Source organism: Lissotriton vulgaris, chromosome 1_1 (assembly GCF_964263255.1).
Source record: "Lissotriton vulgaris chromosome 1_1, aLisVul1.2, whole genome shotgun sequence".
NCBI classification, from domain to species: Eukaryota; Metazoa; Chordata; class Amphibia; order Caudata; family Salamandridae; genus Lissotriton; species Lissotriton vulgaris.
This window is the reverse complement of record NC_141685.1, coordinates 7,807,081-7,832,316: the sequence shown is the minus strand read 5'-3', so window position 1 is coordinate 7,832,316 and position 25,236 is coordinate 7,807,081. Positions and strand designations below refer to the sequence as shown.

General features: G+C 44.3%; 1 protein-coding gene across 1 annotated transcript in view; it reads left to right on the top strand.

Annotated features, from left to right (window-relative positions):
* The window catches only part of LOC147736943 (scavenger receptor cysteine-rich domain-containing protein DMBT1-like), a 533,293-nt gene that overhangs the window by 256,914 nt on the left and 251,143 nt on the right, over window positions 1-25,236 (top strand). The window contains exons 8-10 of the mRNA XM_086922344.1: window positions 7,465-7,489; window positions 7,617-7,661; window positions 21,722-21,841. Coding sequence (XP_086778470.1) covers window positions 7,465-7,489; window positions 7,617-7,661; window positions 21,722-21,841 — 190 coding nt within the window. The remainder of the gene's footprint in view (window positions 1-7,464; window positions 7,490-7,616; window positions 7,662-21,721; window positions 21,842-25,236) is intronic.

Sequence of the window (25,236 nt, the reverse complement as noted above, 5' to 3'; positions counted from 1 at the left end):
TCTAGCATCTGCTCCAATTCACATCTTCTGTTTAGCCGGCACCATAAGCGCAGAGATACTCCATCTGGAGTTGATTCAAGCGCTATAAAAACCAGCAAATAAATAAATAAATAAATGTAGTGTGCCTGATTCTGTGTATTGACTGCACCGTGGTTTTCTTCTTTCATGGATAGTCTGTTACTTGGCACTCCTCTTTCAGTGTATTGACTGTGCTGTGGTGTTTTGCCTTTGGTACCATCCAGTTTGATTACGCCTTCTACTACTCCACTTGTTTATGTTCCATCCAGTAGGAGTACACCTCCTCCTACAGCACTTCTTCCCTTTTCATCCAGTGTGATCACACCTCCTCCTGCAGCACGTCTTCCCTTTCTATCCATTATGATTACACCTCCTCCTGCAGCACTTCTTCCCTTTCCATCCAGTGTGATTACACCTCCTCCTGCAGCACTTCTTCCCTTTTCATCCAGTGTGATCACACCTCCTCCTCCAGCACGTCTTCCCTTTCTATCCATTATGATTACATCTCCTCCTGCAGCACTTCTTCCCTTTTCATCCAGTGTGATTACGCCTCCTCCTGCAGCACTTCTTCCCTTTTCATCCAGTGTGATTACACCTCCTCCTGCAGCACTTCTTCCCTTTCTATCCATTATGATTACACCTCCTCCTCCAGCACGTCTTCCCTTTCTATCCATTATGATTACACCTCCTCCTCCAGCACGTCTTCCCTTTCTATCCATTATGATTACATCTCCTACTGCAGCACTTCTTCACTTTTCATCCAGTGTGATTACGCCTCCTCCTGCAGCACTTCTTCCCTTTTCATCCATTGTAATTATACCTCCTCCTGCAGCACTTCTTCCCTTTTCATCCAGTGTGATCACACCTCCTCCTCCAGCACGTCTTCCCTTTCTATCCATTATGATTACACCTCCTCCTGCAGCACTTCTTCCCTTTTCATCCAGTGTGATCACACCTCCTCCTCCAGCACGTCTTCCCTTTCTATCCATTATGATTACACCTCCTCCTGCAGCACTTCTTCCCTTTCTATCCTTTATGATTACACCTCCTCCTGCAGCACTTCTTCCCTTTCTATCCATTATGATTACATCTCCTCCTGCAGCACTTCTTCCCTTTTCATCCAGTGTGATTACGCCTCCTCCTGCAGCACTTCTTCCCTTTTCATCCAGTGTGATTACACCTCCTCCTGCAGCACTTCTTCCCTTTCTATCCATTATGATTACACCTCCTCCTCCAGCACGTCTTCCCTTTCTATCCATTATGATTACATCTCCTCCTGCAGCACTTCTTCCCTTTTCATCCAGTGTGATTACGCCTCCTCCTGCAGCACTTCTTCCCTTTTCATCCAGTGTGATTACATCTCCTCCTGCAGCACTTCTTCCCTTTCTATCCATTATGATTACATCTCCTCCTGCAGCACTTCTTCCCTTTTCATCCAGTGTGATTACACCTCCTCCTGCAGCACTTTTTTCCTTTACATCCATTGTGATTACACCGCCTCCTCCTGCACCAATTCTTCAGTTCCCATCCAGTGTGATTTCTTTTTCAACAGCAAGTCTACCCTTTCTATCCATTAAGATTACACCTCCTCCTACAGCATAGCTTTCCTTTCCATCAAGTGTTATTACACCGCGTCCTCCAGGTACCAGTTCTTCCCTTTCCTTCCAGTGTGATTACACTTCCTGCTGCAGCACTTCTACCATTTCCATCCAGTATGATACATTCTCCTCTGACTCCACTTTTTCCCTTTCCATCCAGTGTGATTATACCTCCTCCCATGGCATAGCTTTCCTTTCATCAAATGTGATTACACTGCGTCCTCCAGGTAGCAGTTCTTCGCTTTCTATCCAGTGTGATTACACCTACTCCTTCAGCACTTCTTTTCTTTCCATCCAGTATGATAACTCCTGCTCCCAAAGCAGACCTTCCCTTTCCTTCCACTGTGATGACACCTTCTCCTCTTCCACTTCTTCCCTTTCCATCCAATGTGATTACACCGCCACCTCCTGCATCAGTTCTTCTCCTTTACATCCAGTCTGATTACATCTCCTGCTACAGCACTTCATCCCTTTCTACCCAGTGTGGTTATGCCATCTCCTACTCCACTTCTTCTCTTCCCATGCACTGTGATGACACCTCCTCCTCCAGCACTTCTTTCATTTCCATCCAGTGAGATTACACTGCCTCCTCCTGCACCAGTTCTCCCCTTTCCACCTAGTGTGATGACACATACAGCACTTCTTTCTTATCTTTCCATCCAGTGTGATTACCCCTGCTTCTGCAGTAGGTCTCCCATTACCATCCAGTGTGGTTATGGCTTCTCCTACTCCCCTTGTTCTTGATCCATCCAGTGTGATTACACCACTTACTACAGCAGGTCTTCCCTTTCCATCTACATTGATTACACCTCCTCCTACAGCACTGCTGCCATTTCCATCCAGTATGATAACTTCTCCCCCGACTCCAATTTTCCCCTTTCCATCCAGTATGATTATACCTCCTCCTACAGCATAGCTTTCCTTTCCATCAAATGTGATTACACTGCGTCCTCCATGTCCCAGTTCTTCGCTTTCTATCTAGTGTGATTACACCTTCTCCTTCTCTACTTCTTCCCTTCCCATCTAGTGTGTTCATGTCTTCTCCTGCTCCACGTGTTTCCTTTCCATCTACAGTGATTACACCTCCTCCTGCAGCACTTCTTCCCTTTCTATCCAGTGTGATTACACCTCCTCCTACAGCACTTCTACCATTTCCATCCAGTATGATAACTTCTCCCCCGACTCCACTTTTCCCCTTTCCATCCAGTATGATTATACCTCCTCCCACAGCATAGCTTTCCTTTCCATCAAATGTGATTACACTGCGTCCTCCATGTCCCAGTTCTTCCCTTTCCATCCAGTTTCATTACCACTGTACTTCGTTTTCTAGGTGCTGAAGATCGCCACATACTGAGCAGAGCACACACGCCTGCTTGGCGATGCATTTTCCACGAATGACCATTTTGAATGCTTCCCATAAGGTCGAGCGGGTGCCTTAGTTGTGGAAGAAATACTCAGATATGGATTGTCTAAAAGTTTCTCGAAACGCTTGGTCTCGCAACGCCCCCAGCAGAACTCTCTAGCTGATCGCCCTGGCTGGATATTTGGGGATCTCCAACATGAGCGCCACTGGGATGTGATCTGAGAGGGTTCGGGTTAAGTGTAGCGCTTCGGTGGCCTAGGCCATGACATCACGGGAGACCTGCCAGTTGTCGATCAGAGACCAGGAGGACTCAGTGGACAACACGCATGTGCCTTTAGACCCTTGGGTGTGTCTGTGTTGTCCGACATCTATCAGGTCTCCATCTGTTATTATGGCCTGAATTGTTCCAACGCTTTGGGGTGGGGACGACAAGAGTCACCCGATCTGTCCTTATCAAGCACAACATTGTATTCACCTCCCCAAACTATTGCGCCCGGTCTGAGAGAGGCCACCAACCTCCAAACGTCTGTAAAGAAATCAGGATCATCGGTTTTGGGTTTGTATATCAAAATCAGTCCAGAGGGATGCCCACCCAGTAAACCCAACAGCATCACATATCAGCCCATTTGATCACATATGGTATTACATGTATGTCAGTGCAACCCCTTACTGATGAGAATGGCCACGCCACGAGGATAGTTGGAATAGCATGCAATGTGCCGTTCGCCAACCCATCCCGCCCGCAGGCGCCCGCTTGTGCGCTCTGTGAGATACAGCTTCTTTAGAAAACTGTTAGATTTGGGGGTCTCTAGTTGGCACAGGTGGGTACTTGTGACAAATAGGGACCCTTGCCTCTAGTCAGGGTAAGGGGGTACACTCCTAAAATAAACCCTGCTCACCCCCTTGGTAGCTTGGCATGAGCAGACAGGCTTATCTCAGAGGCAAGGTGTAAAGCATTTGTGAACACATACAGTAATCAAGTGACAACACTACAGATGGACACCACACAGGTTTTATATTAAAAATAAGTATTCTTTATATAGATTTAAGACAAGACCACAAACGACAAAAATCCACAATACTGTACTTAAAATGGTAGTTTTAGCTTAGTTCTCTTTAGTTCTTAAATTGCGACACTTTGAGTCAATGTACCTTACGATGCGTCAAGCTTCCACAATGAAAAGTGTTGCAGAGATGGAAATGTGGCAAAGATCCGGTGCAAAGAAACAAAGACGTCAAGTTCTTCCTGATGCGGGACGCTTCTCCAATGTTGCGAGAAGTCTTGGCTCGATGCGTCAGTTGCAGCGGTGACACCCTTGTTCAGTGATGCGACTACAGCAGTTTTGTCCGCAACACTCTTCTCTGATGATGCGAGACACTTCCGCTCGATGCGACAACTGCAGCGGCGACACCTTTGTTCAGTGATGTGACTACAGCAGTTTTGGCTGCAACACTCTTCTCTGATGATGCGAGACACTTCCGCTCGATGCGACTACTGCAGCGGCGACACCCTTGTTCAGTGATGCGACGGCAGCGGCAGTGATGGCGACATGCTTCTTCCTCGTTGTGAGATGCTTCTCTTGATGCGGTTCAATGCCTCAGCTACAGCGGCAACATCCACGATGCGACAGCAGCGGCTGCGACGGCGACACGCTTCTTCGGGGTTGCAGGACATTTGTTGAGATGCGGTGCAATGCGTCAGCTACAGTAGCGACATCCAAGATGTGACAGCAGTGGCTGCGACGGCGACACGCTTCTCCCTCTTGAGTCGCGCTTCCAGCTCCTTGCGACACACAGTTCCTCAGAAGGCCCAAAACAGCAACAGGCACTTCCACAGAACTCTTGGGGAGCTGGGGTTTGATGTATGTTGTCCCTGAGACTTCAGCAGGAGGCAAGCTCTTCTCTCATGCCCTTGGAGATCCTTCACAAGTTGAATAAAGTGCACGCAAAGTCCTTTCTCCTTTCTTTGGTAGTCAGGCAACCACTGCAGGCCAATCCCCCAAGCAGCACTTCAGCTTAGGGATAGTCTCTCCTCAGTTTCTTCAAGGGCCTCTCCTCAGCAAAGGTTTCTTCTTGTAGTCCAAAAGTGATCTAAAGTTCTGGGGTTTGGGTCCCTTCTTTGATACACGGTTTCTCTTTGTTCTATGAAGGCAGAGAGGCCTCTGCCTAGTCCAAACCTGTTCTGGTCAGTCCTGGAGCACACTGTTTACATGACTCCTTCTTTATTTTCACAGTGCAGGGCAGAGACATCAGACACACCGCAGGGGGTGGAGCCGGCATTTTGGAGGGAAGACACAGCCCTATTCAGGTCTCAGGTGCAACTCCTCCCTCCCATCTAGATGCATATCTCTCTTTTCCCCACTGGGCTGACTCACCCTGTCTCCTGGAAGTCCCCAGCCATTGTCACTCAAACTCCAGACAAGGAATACTCAACCTAGCAGAGGCAGGCTTGGATAGTTAGACAAGAAAACACCTACTTTCTAAAAGTGGTATTTTCAAAAACAGAATGTTAAAACCAACTACGCTAAAAAGATGTATTTTATCACTCTGAGTTCAGGCATCCTAAACTCGAATTTCTACCATGTTCCTCGAGTCAGTTAGGATTATAAGATATAATAATCTCTTTGCCCATTCTGGCCTACGGAGACAGCCTGTATTATTTCACTGTCTATTTTTATTTTTGAATGAGTGATTGCAGCTGCGGAGGCAGGTATTTGACCGCTTTCTCAATTTGCCTTCGTAGCTTCATCAGCCAAAGAATTCCCTGCAACGTGAACGCCATCACTCTGATGACTCAGAGTATGAATCACGTGAGTCTTTTGTAGTTTTTTTTGTAATTGAACTACTTGTTCCCAAAGCAACTTATGCTTGATTGTGCCACCTTTTGCATCTTTGAAACCGTTTTGAACCCAGTTTTGCAAGTATTGATTGTAAGATTGGACGCAGTAATAGGAATCGCACACTATGAGTGTGGGGAATTCGCGATCAGTATTTTCAAGCGTAATCTTGAATGCTTGTAATTCAGCTCCCTGAGCTGTACAATCTCCAAGAGATTGAGTTTTAGTGACCATAGGTCTCAATTTACCATCGCGCCAGCGACCTTTAACAATAGCGCACGCAGCACTATAGGCTTGTTTTCCACCAATTGCGGGCTGCGCTGACCCGTCAGTATATATTATACATCCGTAATGTTCTAGAGGCAGAATCTCAGTAGGCAGAGGACATTCTTGTTCGTATTGTAGAAATTCTTGTGTTTTCAGATAAGGGTCAAAAACGTATTCAACGTCTGTTGCAGCAAGATAATTAACCCATTGTATCCATCTTGGATGTAAAGATTTTTCACTTGGAATGCCTGCTTTTGTGACTGCCTCTAAGGCTGGTACGGGTGTAACGACAATTATGCGCTTACCCTGTGCGAGGGTTCTCTCTTTTGCTACTGCAGTTTGAACCACTGTCAGAATTTTTTCTGTAGAAGTGAATTTCATTTCAGCTTGTGTGTACAAGTGTGATTTATAAGCTATTGGTACTTTTTCTCCTTCATTAAAGGTTAAGTATGTGAATCTGCATCTTCCTGGGATGATTCGTATTACAAGGTTGAGTACTTTTACGCGTGTTTGTAAGTGTGTTGTTGCCAACATGTCCGTTTGGACTGAACGCAAAATTTCTGTGTGTTTTTGAGTCCAATTAATTTTTTTGAAATCAGGTTTGAATAATTTGTAGAGAGGTTCCACGCTTTCTGTGTAATTTAGAATGTAAGTTCTTCTGAAATTCAGGAAACCTAGAATTGTGTCAAGAGACAGAGGAACTCTTACCGCCCAAGTTCTTGCACAGGAACAGTAGTCGAATAGTTTACAACTCCCTCCACGGAATCCCCCAAAGCCTGTTATAGAACTTGACTCTCCGTGACTCCGCAGGGGGAAGGGGGAGTGGATAAAATAATAAACAACAGAAGAGACTGCACTGGAACTGTTCTTACTGCTTCTCTTGTTCAGTCCGACCTTCAGACCCAACTTCGGCGAAACCTAAATGTGTTCAAACAAAAGATTAGCATTACCCCTGACTACTCTATATTCTGTCTCTGCTTTGCTTTAAAACATTCACCTAAGCTTCCAGTGATCTTGCTTCTCTTCTTTTTATTATGGTTTCATATTCCTTGAACTTCTTCTGCTGAGATAATGCCTATTAAACAAGACAGGGATTACTATGTTATAAGTCTTTCTGGTTTGCTAATTTTATGTAATGTATTAATTCCATACCATCTCAATCTTCATAGTTGACTCTATTTATTCCAGGAATGACTCTGATTTAACTATACACTAAGTAACCTACTCTACCTAAAAAGAAGCTATGGAATTCTAAGCCTATTTATACTATGTAAAATAACTGAAATGTATTTCGCTGTGCGCCTAACCCTAATATGCTTGACAAATTATGTTTAATCTAAGAATCTCCTAAGTTACTAATCGCTTTATTTTATTCCTTCAGGTTCTCTGGACATTTGCTTCACAAGGTAAGTTTTCCTTTTTCAGTTCATTTTCTTCTGGCATTCTTTTCCACACATATTTCCATGAAATATATATCCTCTAATATTTATTTAAAGTTCGTTCACTTATCTGTCTTTTCCTTCTTCTTTTCAGGAGCTGCAGAGTTGTTGGAGGCCCCAGGCAAGGTTGCTGACGAAGGTATGTGACGGGGATTCAAAGCGGAATTTACTGCTTCTGTTCTCGGGTCTCAGACGGACGTTTCCTAACCGCGTTTATGGAACGTGGTAAGAAGAACACCCGACTTTGTTTGTAAAACTACAGGCTCAAGATCGCTAAGGAACACGACTGACTCTGTTTCTAATCATCGCGCCCCTCACCTGAATAATTGCAGCTGCAATCTCGCTTGAAACTAGACCGCTTTTCCACTGTGAAGTTTAGCGGCCATCTTGGAATTCCTTTCATGATTCAGATTTCGCCACCTATTGCTCTGGGGGCATTTCCTTTGATTCCAACCATTTGATTCACTTAATAAAGAGGAGATCACATGACTTGCTGATCGAGGAGTTCTGACAAATTGACTGTAAGTTTCTTAGCGTTTTTGGAGGTTGGAGCAGCGCACATTTCTCTAGAAAGTTTTTGCCTTCACTTGAAAGTTCGTATCCTAAGAATAGGACATTGAGATGGGCAATTCTTGATTTTTTAAAATTGAATTTATACCTTTCAGAGGCGAACCCAAGTATAATGGTGTTCACCCTTTTCAAGTGCCTGTCCAAGTTATCATCTGTAGGATAGATGTCATTGACATAAGATAATGCCTCATCATCATACTTTTGTAGTAACTCTGATACTCTACCTGAAAATAACCCTGGACTGTTCTTGAAATCTTGGGGGAGACCTGCTTTCAGGTGCGATGTTTTGACATAATAAACCATTGGAAATATCTAATGTGGTTTTATATTTTTTGCGGACAATGTTATTCATTAGTGCTGCACTGTGTGCATTTTCTACTGCAAATGTTTTGCAACAAGAGTTTAAGTGCCTGTAGTCCAATACTAGACGATATGTATTGTCTGGTTTGGAGACAGTAAACAAAGGATTGGTCATGGACGAGGTGCATCTATCAAGCTCCTCACCCACGCACACAAAGCAGTCCAAAATGCTGGACCAGCCTACCTGAACAGCAGACTCAGCTTCTACACCCCCACCCGCCAGCTCCGCTCTACCAGCCTCACCCTCGTCGCTGTGCCCCGCATCCAATGAACGACCTCCGGCAGACCCAAGACCTACTCGCCTTCAGAAGACTCCTCAAAACCTGGCTCTTCGAGCAGTAGTGACACTCCCTCCCCTCAGCGCCTTGAGACCCTCACGGGTGAGTAGCGCGCTTTACAAGTACTCTGATTGATTGATTGATTGATCAATCACCCCTTGGTATTCAAGTTGATCTAATATCTCCTTGACTTGTTTTTTAGTTTCTTGCTTAACTGGATACTGCCTTTGTGCAGGTGGCTGAGATTTTAACTGGATTTTATGGAGAGGAGAATCCTCATCCCATCCTACATGATTTTTATATAATGCTGGAGCTTGGGCTATAGCCCATTTTCTGGCATAGGTGTATTTTTCATGAATAGGAATGTGATTTGAGAAGGCTGGCTTAATGATATCTTTGCCATGTGGGCCTTCCCTGACAAATTCAGGTGGCCAGTCTTATTCAACTAGAAGAATGTCATAACCCCTGGAGAGCTTCTATCAAAAGAGTGCTCTTATTTTTCTAGTTATGCCCCCCTCCATTCGGGGTGTTACTTCATATTACTTGTGTGGGGCATTATCCCTGGTATCTGCAGTTTCAACTTGGATGCATTCATTCAAGTCCACTGTCTCCAGATGATTCTTTAGGATCCTGCGAGCTATGGTGGCTTCTGCTGCGCTGTCTAGCATTGTCTGGGCCCACTCCCTGTTCTTGAGTTGTGTCCTTAAGATCCTTGGCATGTCTGTTTTTTAGACATGCTACCTTCTTCTTCTTTGTGAATTGGGTTTTCTTATTTTTCTGAATGTGTTGATCGTCTTTGAACTTCACGCGTTCTTCCTTTTGTTCTGACCGTCCTCTTCTTTCCAATTTCTGTGAGGAAGTCTGAAAGGTACGAGAGGAACGTGTATCAGTATCTTGATATCTATCAGGTTTTCTCAAATTATCCCTATTCCTGAGGTTATACCTCTTTTCAGAGGGCTCTTTTGGAGGAGACCTACCTCTGGATTGAGAACGCTTCTCCTTAGGAACTGTTTGTTTAGTGTTCTCCCACTTCTTTTTAGGAGTATTGAGAGTGTTTTTAATAAAGACCTTTTCAGAACTTTCAGTCAGTTGGGGTTTCACTGGCTTCCCACCCAAACTGTCTCTACCTAGTTCTTCCTAGGATTTTTCAATTATTCTGGCCAGTTTATATGGTTGCTCAGTTACATCAAATTTTCTTAATTTCTGGCGGATCACCACGGACGCTGCCTCACCTTTAACACCATCACTGCTGCAGCAATTCCCCCTCTGTGCAGAGAAGCTTTGAAACCCATTGTTAATGACGAGCTCAGCTCGTCATAAGCACAGCTCCACTGCGCCTCTTGACGAGCTGAGCTCGCCATGAGCATCGAAGGGGATAATATTAGCTAATATTATAGCTGAGATCTGTCTGAAATCCTTCAGTAATTTCATACCTAGATTCAAAGCAGGCTCTGCCCCGTATTCATTTTGAATCTGTTTCAGGACGTCTGGTATTACCGCCATAGATGGAACACCATGTGTTTTTGTGTAGATTGTTGCAAAGACTGTACCCCAAGTGTCACAGTCCTCCAGGTGTGGTGCAATCCCCATTGGTAAACAGATTGTTAGAATCTTGTGTTTCTCATGAGGTGTACTTTCAGGAAATACTGCCTCGATTTGAGTAATTTTTTGAGCAATCCAGAATGGAATTTGTTCCCTTTTTGGGGGCAATTTACCAATGACTGATTGTATAGTCTGTGGTGTAATTTTGTTTGTGTTCACCTGGTGAAGGGTGTGTTGTGGAATCCTTATAGGAGGTTGGACTGTTAGAGTCCGCATGACATATTGAACCAATTGTCTATGGATTTTTATTAGTTGTTTTAGTTGAACTAAAAGTTCTGAATAAGACATTTCTTCAATGGCAGGATGTGGTGTATAGCTAGCTAATATCGGCCATGTTGCTCCTGATCTACCTAGTGGACTGAGCCTGGTAATATGATTTTGATGTTGTAGGGCGCCTTTAAACCAGAGCGCATGCTCTTGGTATGTTAATGGAATTTCAACATCCTTGAAAGAAATTTATTCCATTGGAGGTTCCTCTTATTTGTAGAAGTGAAACACATTTGTTACTGAAGTTGCTTCAGGGAAGATAATCCATGAATAGAATACCTCTGTCTGCCGATATTCATGAGCCTCTATGACAAAAATCACCCTACCACCTCTTGATGATAGGCCATTTGTTATAAGCTTTATAATGATGGTTTTCCTTAAATTTTCCGGGATGATTATTGCATCCACGCCATTCTCTTCTAAACCAGTAACATCTAAGCCTGGTTGGGCTGCAGTTGCTGCAGCTCCACCAGTCTCGTTTTCAGTCATTTTGTTGACTGAAAGTTAGCAAGTTTCAAGGAAACAAAGATAAGGTGCCCAATATTTTTGGAACACTGTATCCTTCGACGTTGAACAAAACCAAAAGCTAATACATAGGAGTTTTTCGTCCTTCTCAGCTATGGCGGATATTTTATCCTTTTACCCACTCCAGACATCTATTGGAGTATTTTACGGAAAAAAGCGGTCTCTGTGAAAAGCACGACTCAGTTACTCTAGTATCTAGTGTTAAATTAGTGCCTTACCAAACGTTGGGCGCCATGTAGTGTAGTTCCCATATTCCCAATAGGCTCTGCGCATTGGAATAGTATATACCATAGATGTGACATAGGACTGAGGTCGACTAAGTCTCTATCGAATATATTAAACTTAATAGTGAGTGCCAGCTAGCTCAGAGGTCACTAGAAACTTTCTCGAATTCACAAGAAGGGATACGTTTCTGACAACCACATAAACATGACAACTTTGTTTCCCAAGAATAAAACGTATCTCTAGAGTCGTGGAAACAATAGATAAGTATTTCACTCAGTTAATCGTGCATGTGTTGTTTCTACAGAGTTGTGGAGAAATAGAGAGACGAGCGTTTTCAATAAAAGATTTATTGAACAGACTTCTTTCTCATGCAAGAGAAGTGAACTGCTACAATTGTTATCCAGGCTGCAAAGTATAATGCGTACAGCGTAAATAGTAATATGAAATAATACTGTAAGAGCATTGTATGGTTTCTAAGCCATATAAAATAACATACATAAATAACAAAGGCTAAAAGTACTCAACTGGTGCTTCTAAAATACGCCTACCCCAAGGTACCTAACCTAAGTCTTGTACGAGGGAAGAAGTAAGTATGGTGTAGCATAGGTTTTAGTTTTCTTTGCCAAAAATCTATCCAAGATTTCCTTAGGGTTTAATCAGCTTGGTACCTTAGTTTTAGAATGAAGGAGGTCCGGTATCTCTCTGTCTTGGACTCAATTTCCCAACACCCCGCAAAAGGAGCTTGGTAACACCGGAGCTTGATTCTCGGGAGGAAAAAGACAGTCTCTGATCAGTGCGTCAGCTGAGGGTCGACTTCCTTTGGCACCTGCTGTAGCGAGCTCCGTCGGGCAAGTAGATTGTCGAACTTCTCCAAACCACCGTGTGTTTGCTAAGCATGGGCAAAATGTGCGAATTTGCGTTCTGCGAATTCGCGGATTTCCCCTCGAAATAGCAAAAAAAATCTTCGAATTCGCAAATTTTCCCGCGAAATAGCTGATTTTTTTGCAATTTGCCCTGGAGTACTTTCTACTGGCTAATCCAGTAAGTGCTCCCTCATTGGGTAAATGTATAGTGCTTTTACTACACTGCAGCTGCGTAAAGGGCCAGAAGATGTGTCTCCAGTGACCATGTGTGCCTGTAACACAGGCACAGGCACACATGGTCACTGGAGACACATCTTCTGGCCTTTTACGCAGCTACAGTGTAGTAAAAGCACTATGGGGCAGATTTACAAGCCGCTTGCGCCTCTTTTGCGCTGCAGTTGCATCACTTTTGTGACGCAGCGGTAGCACAAAAGATGCGCCATGGTGCTGGGTATTAACAACGCGACGCATCTGAGAGATGCGTCACGTTGTAAAGCCCTGCGCCATCAGGAGGCGTTCCAGCGCAGGGGAGGACGTTCTACAAGATTTCGCTCAGTCACTTTTAGGCAAATGCTGCGTCAAAACCCTGCGCCTGCTTGAAGAAGGCACAAGGCTTGACACAGCATTGGGGAGATAGGGTCCCCCAGAGCATTGCTGGAGGTGCGTCGCGCTTGCGACGCAGCTCCAGCAATGCGCTGCTTTTACGGCACAGATGCGTGACGCAACTGCCGTTTTTGCCACATGGTGCGCCGCATTGTAAATGCGGCGCACCATGGGTGGCGGAGTTGCGGCGCACAATAACTGGCGCATCCCTGGGGATGCGCCAGTTATTGTAAATCTGCCCCTATACATTTAGCCAACGAGGGAGCACTTACTGATTAGACAGTAGAAAGTACTCCAGTTGAGTAGAGGTATTGCACAAAAAGGTGGCATCTTCGTGGACAAACACGCAGGGCGGGATTCATTCTGCCCCCTGTTAGACTCGTTTTTTGTGCCCTTCTGCCCTCTGTTAGACTCATTTTTCCCTTGTTTTTCTGCCCTTCTGCCCTCTGTTAGACTCGTTTTTTGCTTGTTTTTCTGCCCTTCTGCCCCCTGTTAGACCTGTTTTTTTGTGCCCTTCTGCCCTCTGTTAGACTCATTTTCCCCTTGTTTTTCTGCCCTTCTGCCCTCTGTTAGACTCGTTTTTTGTGCCCTTCTGCCCTCTGTTATTCCCTTGTTTTTGTGCCCTTCTGCCCTCTGTTAGACTTGTGTTTTGTGCCCTTCTGCCCTCTGTTAGACTCGTTTTTGAGCCTTTCTGCCCCTTTTTAGACTCGTTTTTTGTACCCTTCTGCCCTCTGTTAGACTCGTTTTTCCCTTGTTTTTCTGTCCTTCTGTCCTCTGTGAGACTGTTTTTTTGTATCCTTCTGCCCTCTGTTAGACTCGTTTTTCCTTTGTTTTTCTGCCCTTCTGCCCTTTGTTAGACTGCTTTTTGTGCCTTTCTGCCCTCTGCATCACCACATCATCACTCAGCGCTACCCCAGCATCACTCAGCACCACCACATTATCACTCAGCACCACCACATTATCACTCAGCACCACCACAGCACCACTCAGCACCATCACAGCATCACTCAGCACCACCACTGCATCACTCAGCACTACCACAGCACCACTCAGCACCACCACAGCACCACTCAGTGCCACCACAGCATCACTCAGCCCCACCACAGCATCACTCAACACCACCACATTATCGCTCAGCACCCCCACAGCACCACTCAGCACCACCACAGCATCACTCAGCACCACCACAGCATCCCTCAGCACCACCACAGCACAACTCAGCACCACCACAGCATCACTCAGCACCACCACAGCACCACTCAGCACCACCACAGCACCACTCAGCGCCACCACAGCATCACTCAGCACCACCACAGCATCACTCAGTGCCATCACATTATCACTCAGCACCACCACAGCACCACTCAGCACCACCACAGCATCACTCAGCACCACCACAGCATCACTCAGCACCACCACAGCATCACTCAGCACCACCACAGCACCACTCAGCACCACCACAGCACCACTCAGCGCCACCCCAGCATCAATCTGTGCAACCATTCAACAACAACTGTTTCAAATATGTTCTCTCAATGTTTCAAGCTTTATTACAAATGTCACAAAAAGATGTTAATATTTCACTTCTGTTCTTGGATTTTCGTCACAATAAAATACACTGAACATAATCTTCACAAAAGTTATTTACAAAAGTTTAAGCTATTGCCATTATAAATTAAAATCACTTTTATTTAAGTAATAATTATTTAAAAAAATTAAAAGCCATTGTAATTTGTAATATCAATACATCTAAGTCACGTAAATACAAAACATGTTGCATTACAAATGCTATAGGTGTCACATTTGCGAAAGTTATAACTATTGGCATTGTAAATGACAAAGCTATTAATTTAGCTATTTTCAAAACCAACACATAAATGAAAAAAATTGTCATTTACAAGACCAATAGTTCAAACTTTCCTAATGCGAGACCTATTGCATTGCAAATGCTTGTTTTTATATCTGTCAGTGCTTCCTGTTGAGGTTTAATGTTTGTGACAGGCGCCTTATTGCCTACTTGTAACTATTCTCTGACCCTGCTTCAAGGGTCAGGGCAGGGTCAGAGAATAGCTGCAAGTAGGCAACGAGGCGCCAGGAAGCACTTACAGGCTTACAGCAGCAGGTGCCCAAGTTGAAGGTAATTTCTTTGTAACCCTTTTGTAAAAGGTTACAAGAAATTTGCTTCAACTTTTGCACCTGCTGCTGTAACCCTGTAAGTGTTTGGCTGAAAATTTGTCCCCGCTGATTGGCGGATTTTACCGCGATTTCGCGAGATTCGCAGATCGCAAAATCGCGGAAAATCCGCAAATTCCACGAGCGGAACGAATTTTCAGCCCATGCTTAGTGTTTGCTAGAGCAAGTGAAGGCATATTTATACCTTGAAGGTGCCTAGTTTGACATAAAGTCTGACATAATAACGTCATCAAAGAAGCCCAAGGGAATGGTATTTCTTTAAAAACTCCATGAGTTCTTGGAAAAATCAATATTCAAGCAAGGGGAGGTTCCCGAGCTGCTTAAGCCGGTTTTCCAAGAATTTGTTGTGGCTTTTCGGAACTGGAGGAAGTAGCCATGCCTGTATTTGGACTGCATGGGCTATGTCTACATATGGGTATGATTTCTATGCCTATATTAGGGCAATGTGAATTGCACCTATATAAGAGTATGAATCGGGAGAATTACATGCGGGTCCTAAAACGCTACACAACAACTGACCATGTCATGAAGGATGTAATATGTGACATCATCAGCAGTGCATTGCGGGCGCACGAGTTATAGTTAGCAGAACTAACTATAACGGAGGAATTTCTATGTTTTTGTACGAGTGAAATGTCCAGCTAACTAAAACACCCCTAAAACCTATTTTTTTTCTGTGAATTTCAAAGCTTTTTTAAATATTAGTTATAACTATTTTTGTACTGATTTTCTACAGTTTTTAACAATTTATTTATTAATATTTTATTCATTAAATAACATTAAATATTTTTCAGATTTTTTTTTGTTTTTTTAATTTAAACTGAAATATTGTTTAATTTTTTTGTTTTATTTTTTATTGTAATAGATGTATATTATAATTTTTTTTTCCAAATTTGTTTCGGAGTCGCACACCCAAAGCGTACACATCACGGTGGGTGTGCGGATTCTAGCCGCCATTTTAGAAAAGTCGTGAAAGATCCGCGAATGGTGTGCGACGGCTGCATGTTTATCACTTACATCACATACATTTATTATTATGGGTTGTGCGCGATTGGTATGCGACCAGTCTGCGACTCCTGCTCCCGCACATTCACAAGACATGCTCATTACGGTACACGATGCTTGCGCGGTGGCGGGTCCCGCGTGACATCATATACGTGCTGGGGCGCTGGGTGCGGGACTCCCGCAAAAAAATGGTATGTTCTAAAATGATATGTATGTGTCTTTAATATACATATTAGGGCAAGATATTATCTAAGATATTCATAAAAATAATATATTTGTACTTAAAATAAACATATTACTTTTAAATGTATTTTCGCAAAGTCGCGTAAGATGCGTGCTTAGAGAGGGCTGAGTGTGAGGATCCTATGTGACCTAAAAAAAAAAGATGTCATTGGTTCATATCATTTCCCGGCGTAATTATTGAAGGACCCCACCCATTTTAATCATTCGTGTTGGAGCATCTTTAGAGAGACATCTCTTTTCCTACAAGAACCCATTTTACTTTTGTTGTGGTGTTTTTCAGAAGATATCAAACAAAATGGCATCTGGACAGCAGCAGGAGGAAGTATCTTCTGGAGAAGAATTCTTGCAGGAGGCACCACGTCCACAGAGGCCGGATTCTGTTCTGTGGAAATTCTTCAATTTCCACCTGGAGAGAAGAAAGTAAATGCGAGAAAGGTGACGTGCAAAATTTGTGACCAAGTCTTGTCAAGAGGCAGTGAAAAAAAATACTTTTGTGGTACTGCTTCTATGTACAAGCATCTCCGGACCACACATCCTCTGAATTTTGCTCGGGAGGAAATGAGGTGAGCTGCTTTGAATTCCTCACCAGCTGTAGCAAGTACGTCTGGAGCATAATCAGGAGTAAGGATGGGCGTAAAATCCGTTTCGCGGGCGAATTTGCGGATTTTCCGCGATTTCGCGATCCACGAATTTCGCGAAATCGCTGTAAAATCCGCGAATCAGCGGGGATAAATTTTCAGCCAAGCAAGGGTTACAGCAGCAGGTGCAAAAGTTGAACCTAATTTCTTTGTAACCTTTTACAAAAGGGTTACAAACAAATTAACTTCAACTTGGACACCTGCTGCTAATTGCTTCCTGGCGCCTCGTTATCTACTTGCAACTATTCTCTGACCCTGCTCTGACCCTTGAAGCAGGGTCAGAGAATAGTTACAAGTAGGCAATGAGGCACCTGTCCAAGGAATTAAACCTCATCAGGAAGCACTTACAGATATAAAAAACAGGAAGAAGGGAGAGGATGGCAAATACACCCATTTTGAGTTGTCAGGAGGGGTTAAACTAAAAGAGACCTTTACAGCACAATTTTCATATGCATTTTGCTAAAAATAAAAAGCTGTATGTTCTGTAGGGGCAACTCAGGAATCTGGCCCTTCAGAGATCCGGCCTCTCTTTCTTTCTCTCATTCTCTCTCTCCCTCTCTCTTTCCCTCTCTTTCTCTATCTATCTATCTATCTATCTATCTATCTATCTATCTATCTATCTATCTATCTATCTATCTATCTATCTATCTCTCCCTCTCCCATAAACGACTGCATGGGTAACTTCGCTATGCAAGCGGCTCGCGAAGATGCAAAAAGCCCAGCGAACACGCAAAAAACCACGGGAACAACCCAAAAAACCCGGCAAACACGCAAAAAAACAAAAATCCGCAAATTCGCACAAATTCGCAAATTTTACGGATCACAAATTCGCAAATCCGCAAATTCGCGGATCACGAATTCGCAAAATTCGCCCATGCTTAATCAGGAGCACCTGCAATGGACATTAGGCCAGAATTCGCCTTTATGGAGCAACACTGTGTGAAGTGTAAGAAACTTATATGCTTCGGTGAGCAGTCGGTGGATGCAGTTTGTGCTACGCAACGCAACCATCGTTGTTAGTTTTTTTTGTTTTTGGAATGATAACTAATTTCAAATGTTTCCTGTTTTATTCGTTCTATTTTTTGTTCTTTTTTTTAAAAAAGACCCATAAAAATACAAAATTGTTCAAAAAAATACCAAAGAAAAAAGAAGAAAAAAAAGTTCTTATTAGAAATACCTTATCTGGTTAAAGAAAAAACTATAATTGCAAGGTAATGTGCGAACGTTTGGTTGAATATATGTGTACAGCATGATTGACTGAAAGAATGCAATAGTAGTCTATGGTGAATTTATAGGTGAAGATTTATGAGGAAGTACTGCAGCGTGTCACTGCAAGCTCTTTAGCTGCACTGCACTGTGGCATTTCTGAAGCACAGGGATGTGACATATGTACATGAATATGTTGCAACTCTGTGCTTCCCTCTGCACTGCAAATTCCGCGAGCGGAACAAATTTTCAGTCCATGCTTATAAATAACGAATTCTTAGGGGCCTGTGGCACTGTCTGCAGTGCCACCTACATCTGGATTTACAGAATCGGTAAATTTACTGATTCTGTATTTTACCGAATCGGTAAATTTACTGAATCGGTAAATTTACCGATTCTGTAAAATAAAGGCCCCCTACATGTCAATACCCAAATACCGGTCGGTAATGGCCGAAATCGGCCGTTATTGACCGGTATTTGGTCTCCTACATCTGGCCCTAAATGCATTGGCTGGTTTTGTGATTTGAATAAGGAACAATTTTGAAGAGAATACTATGAACTTACATACATTTTTTTGGTGCACCTCCTTACTGTTCTACATAAAAAGCAAAATCTGTACTCAATGACACTGAAGGGTGACAAGTGCTGGAGACGTTGTGCACGACTCAAGAAAACATATTTGCAACACTAAAGTGAGGCGCTATCCATCAAGTCCTTCGCTCAGTTTCCCTTTTGGTTTCACCATGTTTTCGATATCACTGTTACTAAAATCTACATCTATTAGGTTTTTATAATGTCTTAGATTTTTGTAAATCCACCCTGTATTTCTGCCCCTATTCAGACAATTTTTCCTGTGTGGTTCCAGCACGTCTGATAATATCCTTGCAGATGAACTATAGTTCATCATCCTGATAAGTGATTATATTAGTAGGGCTTATTGTTCCTATAATCCTCCAATTCCACCTTGAGTCTTGCAACATCGATAAACTTATCCTTTTTGGTCTCTGAAGCATTCGCTTAATTGCTTCTAACACCCTTATCATTAACCAGAGTGACCATGCCTTTAAGCCAATCATCGAGTTCCTGAGATGTACGACCTGTTTGTCCCTCCAATGTATTCCCAAGTAAATCTTCACACTGACCTTCCGTCTCTATTAGGGTTCGAATGTAAAAGGGACTCATAAGAATCTGTTGATCCCATTGGGAGAGTGTTTCCAATGGCATTCTGTGTTACCCACAAAGGAGTTGCTATACCATTTCCAGGTACATAAATGGTCTGAGAGGTTTGAAAGGTCTGAGATTGTCCTGACCTTTCACATGAGAAATTTAATTGGATGGGTGGGAGGCAGACGCTCTGCGTTCTGCCGGAGAGGAAGGACGTGGTCCAGTCAAGGGCCTTCTCTTTGATTCCGGCTGCTTGAAGGCATGTCTTTAGAGTGTGATGGCAGACCGTGTAGAAGGCGGCTGACAGGTCCAGGAGGATGAGGGCTGATGTTTTGCCGTTGTCTAATTGGCGCCTGATGTCGTCTGTGGTGGCGATGAGGGCTGTCTTGGTGCTGTGGTTTTGTCTGAATCCGGACTGGGACGAGTCCAAGATGTTGTTGGCTTCGAGGTGGCGGGCCAATTGCTGGTTGATGATTTTCTCGATGACCTTCACCGGGAACGGGAGCAGGGAGATGGGCCGGAATTTCTTGAGGTCCTTGGGGTGCGCCTTGGGCTTCTTGAGGAGGGCGTTGATTTCGGTGTGCTTCCAGCATTCCGGGAATGTCGCTGTTTTGAAGGAGATGTTGATGACTTTTCATAGTTGGGGTGCGATGGCTGCGTCTGCTTTGTTGAATACGTGGTGTGGGCATGGGTCTGACGAAGATCCTGAGTGGATAGAGTTCATGACCTTGCGTGTCTCGTCGTCATTGACGTTGGACCATGAGGTCAGGCGGTTGACACTTGTGGTGTTCGCAGGGGAGGTGGAGTCTGGCGTAGTCGGACGGTCGTGGTGTTGAAGCTGTTGTGGATGTCAGCGATCTTGTGGTGGAAGAATATGGCCAGTGAGTCGCACAGTTCTTGTAAGGGCGGGATGTCGTTGTCATTGGCGCTTGGCATGGAGAGTTTGTTGTAAACGAATCCAGGACCCTAGTGTAATTCTCCCGATTCATGCCCTTATATAGGTATATTTTATCCAATCCTTATATAGGCATAGAAATCATTATCTTATTTGGCCTGAGCCTTACAGCTGAAATACTGCATGGCTACTTCCACTAAGTTCCGAGAATCAACAGCGATTTCTTGGAAAAACCCGCCTTCAGCAGCTAGGAACTTCCCCCTGCTTAAATATTAAGTTATCCAAGAAATCCAGGAGTTTTCAAGGAATTGAGCCTTTGAATGACGTTATTAAGTCCAATCTTACGTCAAACTCAGCACCTTCAAGGTATAAATAGGCCTACATTTGCCCAGACAAACACACAGAGGTTTTGGAGCAGATCGACTAACTACTTGCCCGACGCCCTGCAGCAGGAAGTGCCGAAGGAAGCCGACCTCCAGCAGACGCACTGAGATGCTGTCTTTTCTCCTGCCGAGAAATCCAGCTCCAGTATTTCCAGCTTACCCTTGCGGGTATCTGGAAAATCGAGTCCTGAGAGAGAGATACAAGACCTCTGTCATTCTAAATCAATGTACGGAGATGATTAGACCCTTAGAGAATTCTTGATTAGATTCTTGGCAGATTCTTGGCAAAGAATACTAAACTTAAAACTACTCCTCACTTACTTCTTCCCTTGTTCTAGGCTTAGGTCAGGTACACCAGGGTAGGCGTATTTAAGAAGCACCAGTTGAGTACTTTTAGTCATTCTTTTATCACTGTATGTATTTTATATATTTTAGCCAACTAATGTCTTAGAAACCATATCATGCTTTTACAGTACTACTTTATAATACTGTTCGTATTATATGCCTTGTACTTCATAACCAGCATTACGAGTGTAGCAGTACATTTCTCATGCTTGAGATAGAAGACTGTTCAATAAATACCTTTTATTGAAAACGCCCGACTCTCTATTTTCTCAGCACTTCTGGTGAAACGAAGCATGCACGATTGACTGAGTAAAATAGTTATCTTTTGTTTCCGCGACTCTAGAGATTGATTTCTTATTCTTGGGAAACAAAGTTGTCATGTTTATGCGGTTGTCAGAAACTAATCCCTTCTTGTAAATTCGAGAAAGATTCTAGTGACCTCTAGGCTAGCTGGCATTACAATTAAGTTTAATATATTCGGAAGCGACCTAGTCGACCTCAGTCCTACGTCTAAACTACAGTATATATTAGTCCAATGTGCAAGCCTATTGGGAATATAGGAACTACACTACATGGCGCCCAACGTTTGGTAAGGTGATAATTTAACGCTAAAGGCTAGAGTAACTCAGTCGTGCTTTTCACACAGACCCCTTTTCCCGTAAAATACTACAATAGACATATGGAGTGGGTAAAAGGTTAATATCCACCAAAACTGAGTAGGACGGAAAATACTATGTATTAGTATTTGGTTTGTTCAACGTTGAAGGATACAGTGTTCCAAAAAATTGTGCACCTAATCTTTGTTTCCTTGAAACTTGTTCTGCAAACGCTCAGCCGACTAAAATGCCGGATAGTGATACCGAATTGGAGAGTGCTGCAGCAGCAGCTCAAGCGGTCTTAGATGACGCTGAAATCCTAGAAAATGACACAGATGCTATACTGCTCCTGGTTAATGTAAGGAAAAGTATAACTTACAAACTCATAAATAATGGAGTATCAGCAAGAGGTGGCAGGGTAATCTTTGTCATAGAGGCACATAAATATCGGCAGACAGAGGTATTCTATTCATGGATTCAGTTTCCAGCAGCTAATGCGGGAATACGTGAGTTCCACCACTACAAAGCAGAGGAATCTCCAGCGGAATACATTCCTTTCGAGGACATTGAAATTCCATTAACTTACAGAGAGCATCAGCTCTGGTTTAAAAGCGCCTTAAAACATGAAAATAACATTACCAGGCTCGGTCCACTAGGTAGACCAGGAGCAACATGGCCGGTACTAGCCAGCTATACACCACATCCAGACATTGAAAGGATGCCAGATGCAGAATTATTAGCTCAGCTAAAACAGTTAATTAAAATACGTAGACAATTGGTTCAATATGTCATGCGGACATTAACAGTCCTATCAGCTGTAAGGACTCCACAGCACACCCCTCATGAGGGGAACACAAATACAATTACACCACAGACCATACAGTCAGTCATTGGTAAACTACCAGCAGAACGAGAACAAATTCCGTTCTGGTTAGCACAAAAAATGAATCAAATAGAGGCACTATTTCCTAGTACACCTCATGAGACACAGGATTCTGACAATCTGTTTACCTATGGGGATTGCACCACAAGTAGAGGATTGTGACACTTGGGGCACACTGTTTGCCTGTATTGTGGTGTTCCTCCTTCAGTAGATAGCCTGTACTGTGGTGTTCCTTCTTCAGTAGATAGCCTGTACTGTGGTGTTCCTTCTTCTTAGATAGCCTGTACTGCCATGTTCCTTCTTCAGTAGATAGCCTGTACTGTGGTGTTCCTTCTTCTTAGATAGCCTGTACTGCCATGTTCCTTCTTCAGTAGATAGCCTGTACTGTGGTGTTCCTTCTTCAGTAGATAGCCTGTACTGTGGTGTTCCTCCTTCTTAGATAGCCTGTACTGCCATGTTCCTTCTTCAGTAGATAGCCTGTACTGTGGTGTTCCTCCTTCAGTAGATAGCCTGTTCTGTGGTGTTCCTTCTCTTAGATAGCCTGTACTGTGGTGTTCCTTCTTCAGTAGATAGCCTGTACTGTGGTGTTCCGTCTTAGATAGCCTGTACTGTGGTGTTCCTTCTTAGATAGCCTGTACTGTGGTGTTCCTTCTTCAGTAGATAGCCTGTACTGTGGTGTTCCTTCTTCAGTAGATAGCCTGTACTGTGGTGTTCCTTCTTCAGTAGATAGCCTGTACTGTGGTGTTCCTCCTTCAGTAGGTAGCCTGTACTGTGGTGTTCCTCCTTCAGTAGATAGCCTGTACTGTGGTGTTCCTTCTTAGATAGCCTGTACTGGGGTGTTCCTTCTTAGATAGCCTGTGCTGTGGTGTTCCTTCTTACATAGCCTGTACTGTGGTGTTCCTTCTTAGATAGCCTGTACTGTGGTGTTCCTTCTTTGATAGCCTGTACTGTGGTGTTCCTTCTTAGATAGCCTGTACTGTGGCGTGCCTTCTTAGATAGCCTGTACTGTGGTGTTCCTTCTTAGATAGCCTGTGCTGTGGGGTTCCTTCTTCAGTAGATAGCCTGTGCGGTGGTGTTCCTTCTTCACTAGATAGCCTGTACTGTGGTGTCCTTTCTTAGATACGGTACAAAAGGGGGTGGTGATGGACGGAGCATCTGAATCAATCAAACACTCACACCAAGTCAGAAGATCTGGGTTTAATCCATCACCGTTCTTTAGCCCACTCTGCCACCCCAGTTCAGACATGGCTACATGCAAATCAGTCTGACCCTGTGCCTCATGGGAACAGTCCAGCCCGAACTGCCAAGCCATGTATTCCCTGGACCGGAAACAAGCTTCCGAGGACCGGTTTCTGGCATTCCAGCCGTCTTCAGCCCGCCTTGCTTGAATCCAGTGGCAAAGTGAGCAAGGGACTCACGACTGAGCAAACCCTGCCACACTTATGGCGGCCAAAAGCGGTAAAAAAGGAGGTGGTGATGGACGGAGCATCTGAATCAATCAAACACTCAAACCCAGTCAAAAGATCTGGGTTTAATCCATCACCGTTCTTTAGCGCACTCTGCCACCCCAGTTCAGACATGGCTATATGCAAATCAGTTTGACCCTGTGCCTCATGGGAACAGTCCAGCCCAAACTGCCAAGCCATGTCTTACCTGGACCGGAAACAAGCTTCCGAGGACCGGTTTCTGGCATTCCAGCCGTCTTCAGCCAGGCTTGCTTGAATCCAGTGGCAAAATGAGCAAGGGACTCACATCTGAGCATACCCTGCCACACTTATGGCGGCCAAAAGCGGTACAAAAGGGGGTGGTGATGGACGGAGCATCTGAATCAATCAAACACTCACACCCAGTCAAAAGATCTGGGTTTAATCCATCACCGTTCTTTAGCCCTCTCTGCCACCCCAGTTCAGACATGGCTATATGCAAATCAGTCTGACCCTGTGCCTCATGGGAACAGTCCAGCCCGAACTGCCAAGCCATGTCTCCCATGGACCGGAAACAAGCTTGCGAGGACCGGTTTCTGGCATTCCAGCCGTCTTCAGCCCGGCTTGCTTGAATCCAGTGGCAAAGTGAGCAAGGGACTCACGTCTGAGCATTTCCTGCGACACTTATGGCGGCCAAAAGCGGTACAAAAGGGGGTGGTGATGGACGGAGCATCTGAATCAATCAAACACTCACACCAAGTCAAAAGATCTGGGTTTAATCCATCACCGTTCTTTAGCCCACTCTGCCACCCCAGTTCAGACATGGCTATATGCAAATCAGTCTGACCCTGTGCCTCATGGGAACAGTCCAGCCCGAACTGCCAAGCCATGTCTTCCCTGGACCGGAAACAAGCTTCAGAGGACCGGTTTCTGGCATTCCAAACAGTCTTCAGCCCGGCTTGCTTGAATCCAGTGGCAAAGTGAGCAAGGGACTCACGTCTGAGCATACCCTGCCACACTTATGGTGGCCAAAAGCGGTACAAAAGGGGGTGGTGATGGACGGAGCATCTCAATCAATCAAACACTCACACCCAGTCAAAAGATCTGGGTTTAATCCATCACCGTTCTTTACCCCTCTCTGCCAACCCAGTTTAGACAAGGCTATAAGCAAATCAGTCTGACCCTGTGCCTCACGGGAACAGTCCAGCCCGAACTACCAAGCTATGTCTTCCCTGGACCGGAAACAAGCTTCCGAAGACCGGTTTCTGGCATTCCAGGCGTCTTCAGCCTGGCTTGCTTGAATCCAGTGGCAAGTGAGCATGTGGTGTTCCTTCTTAGATAGCCTGTACTGTGGTGTTCCTTCTTCAGTAGATAGCCTGTGCTGTGGTGTTCCTTCTTCGGTAGATAGCCTGTACTGGGATGTTCCTTCTTAGATAGCCTGTACTG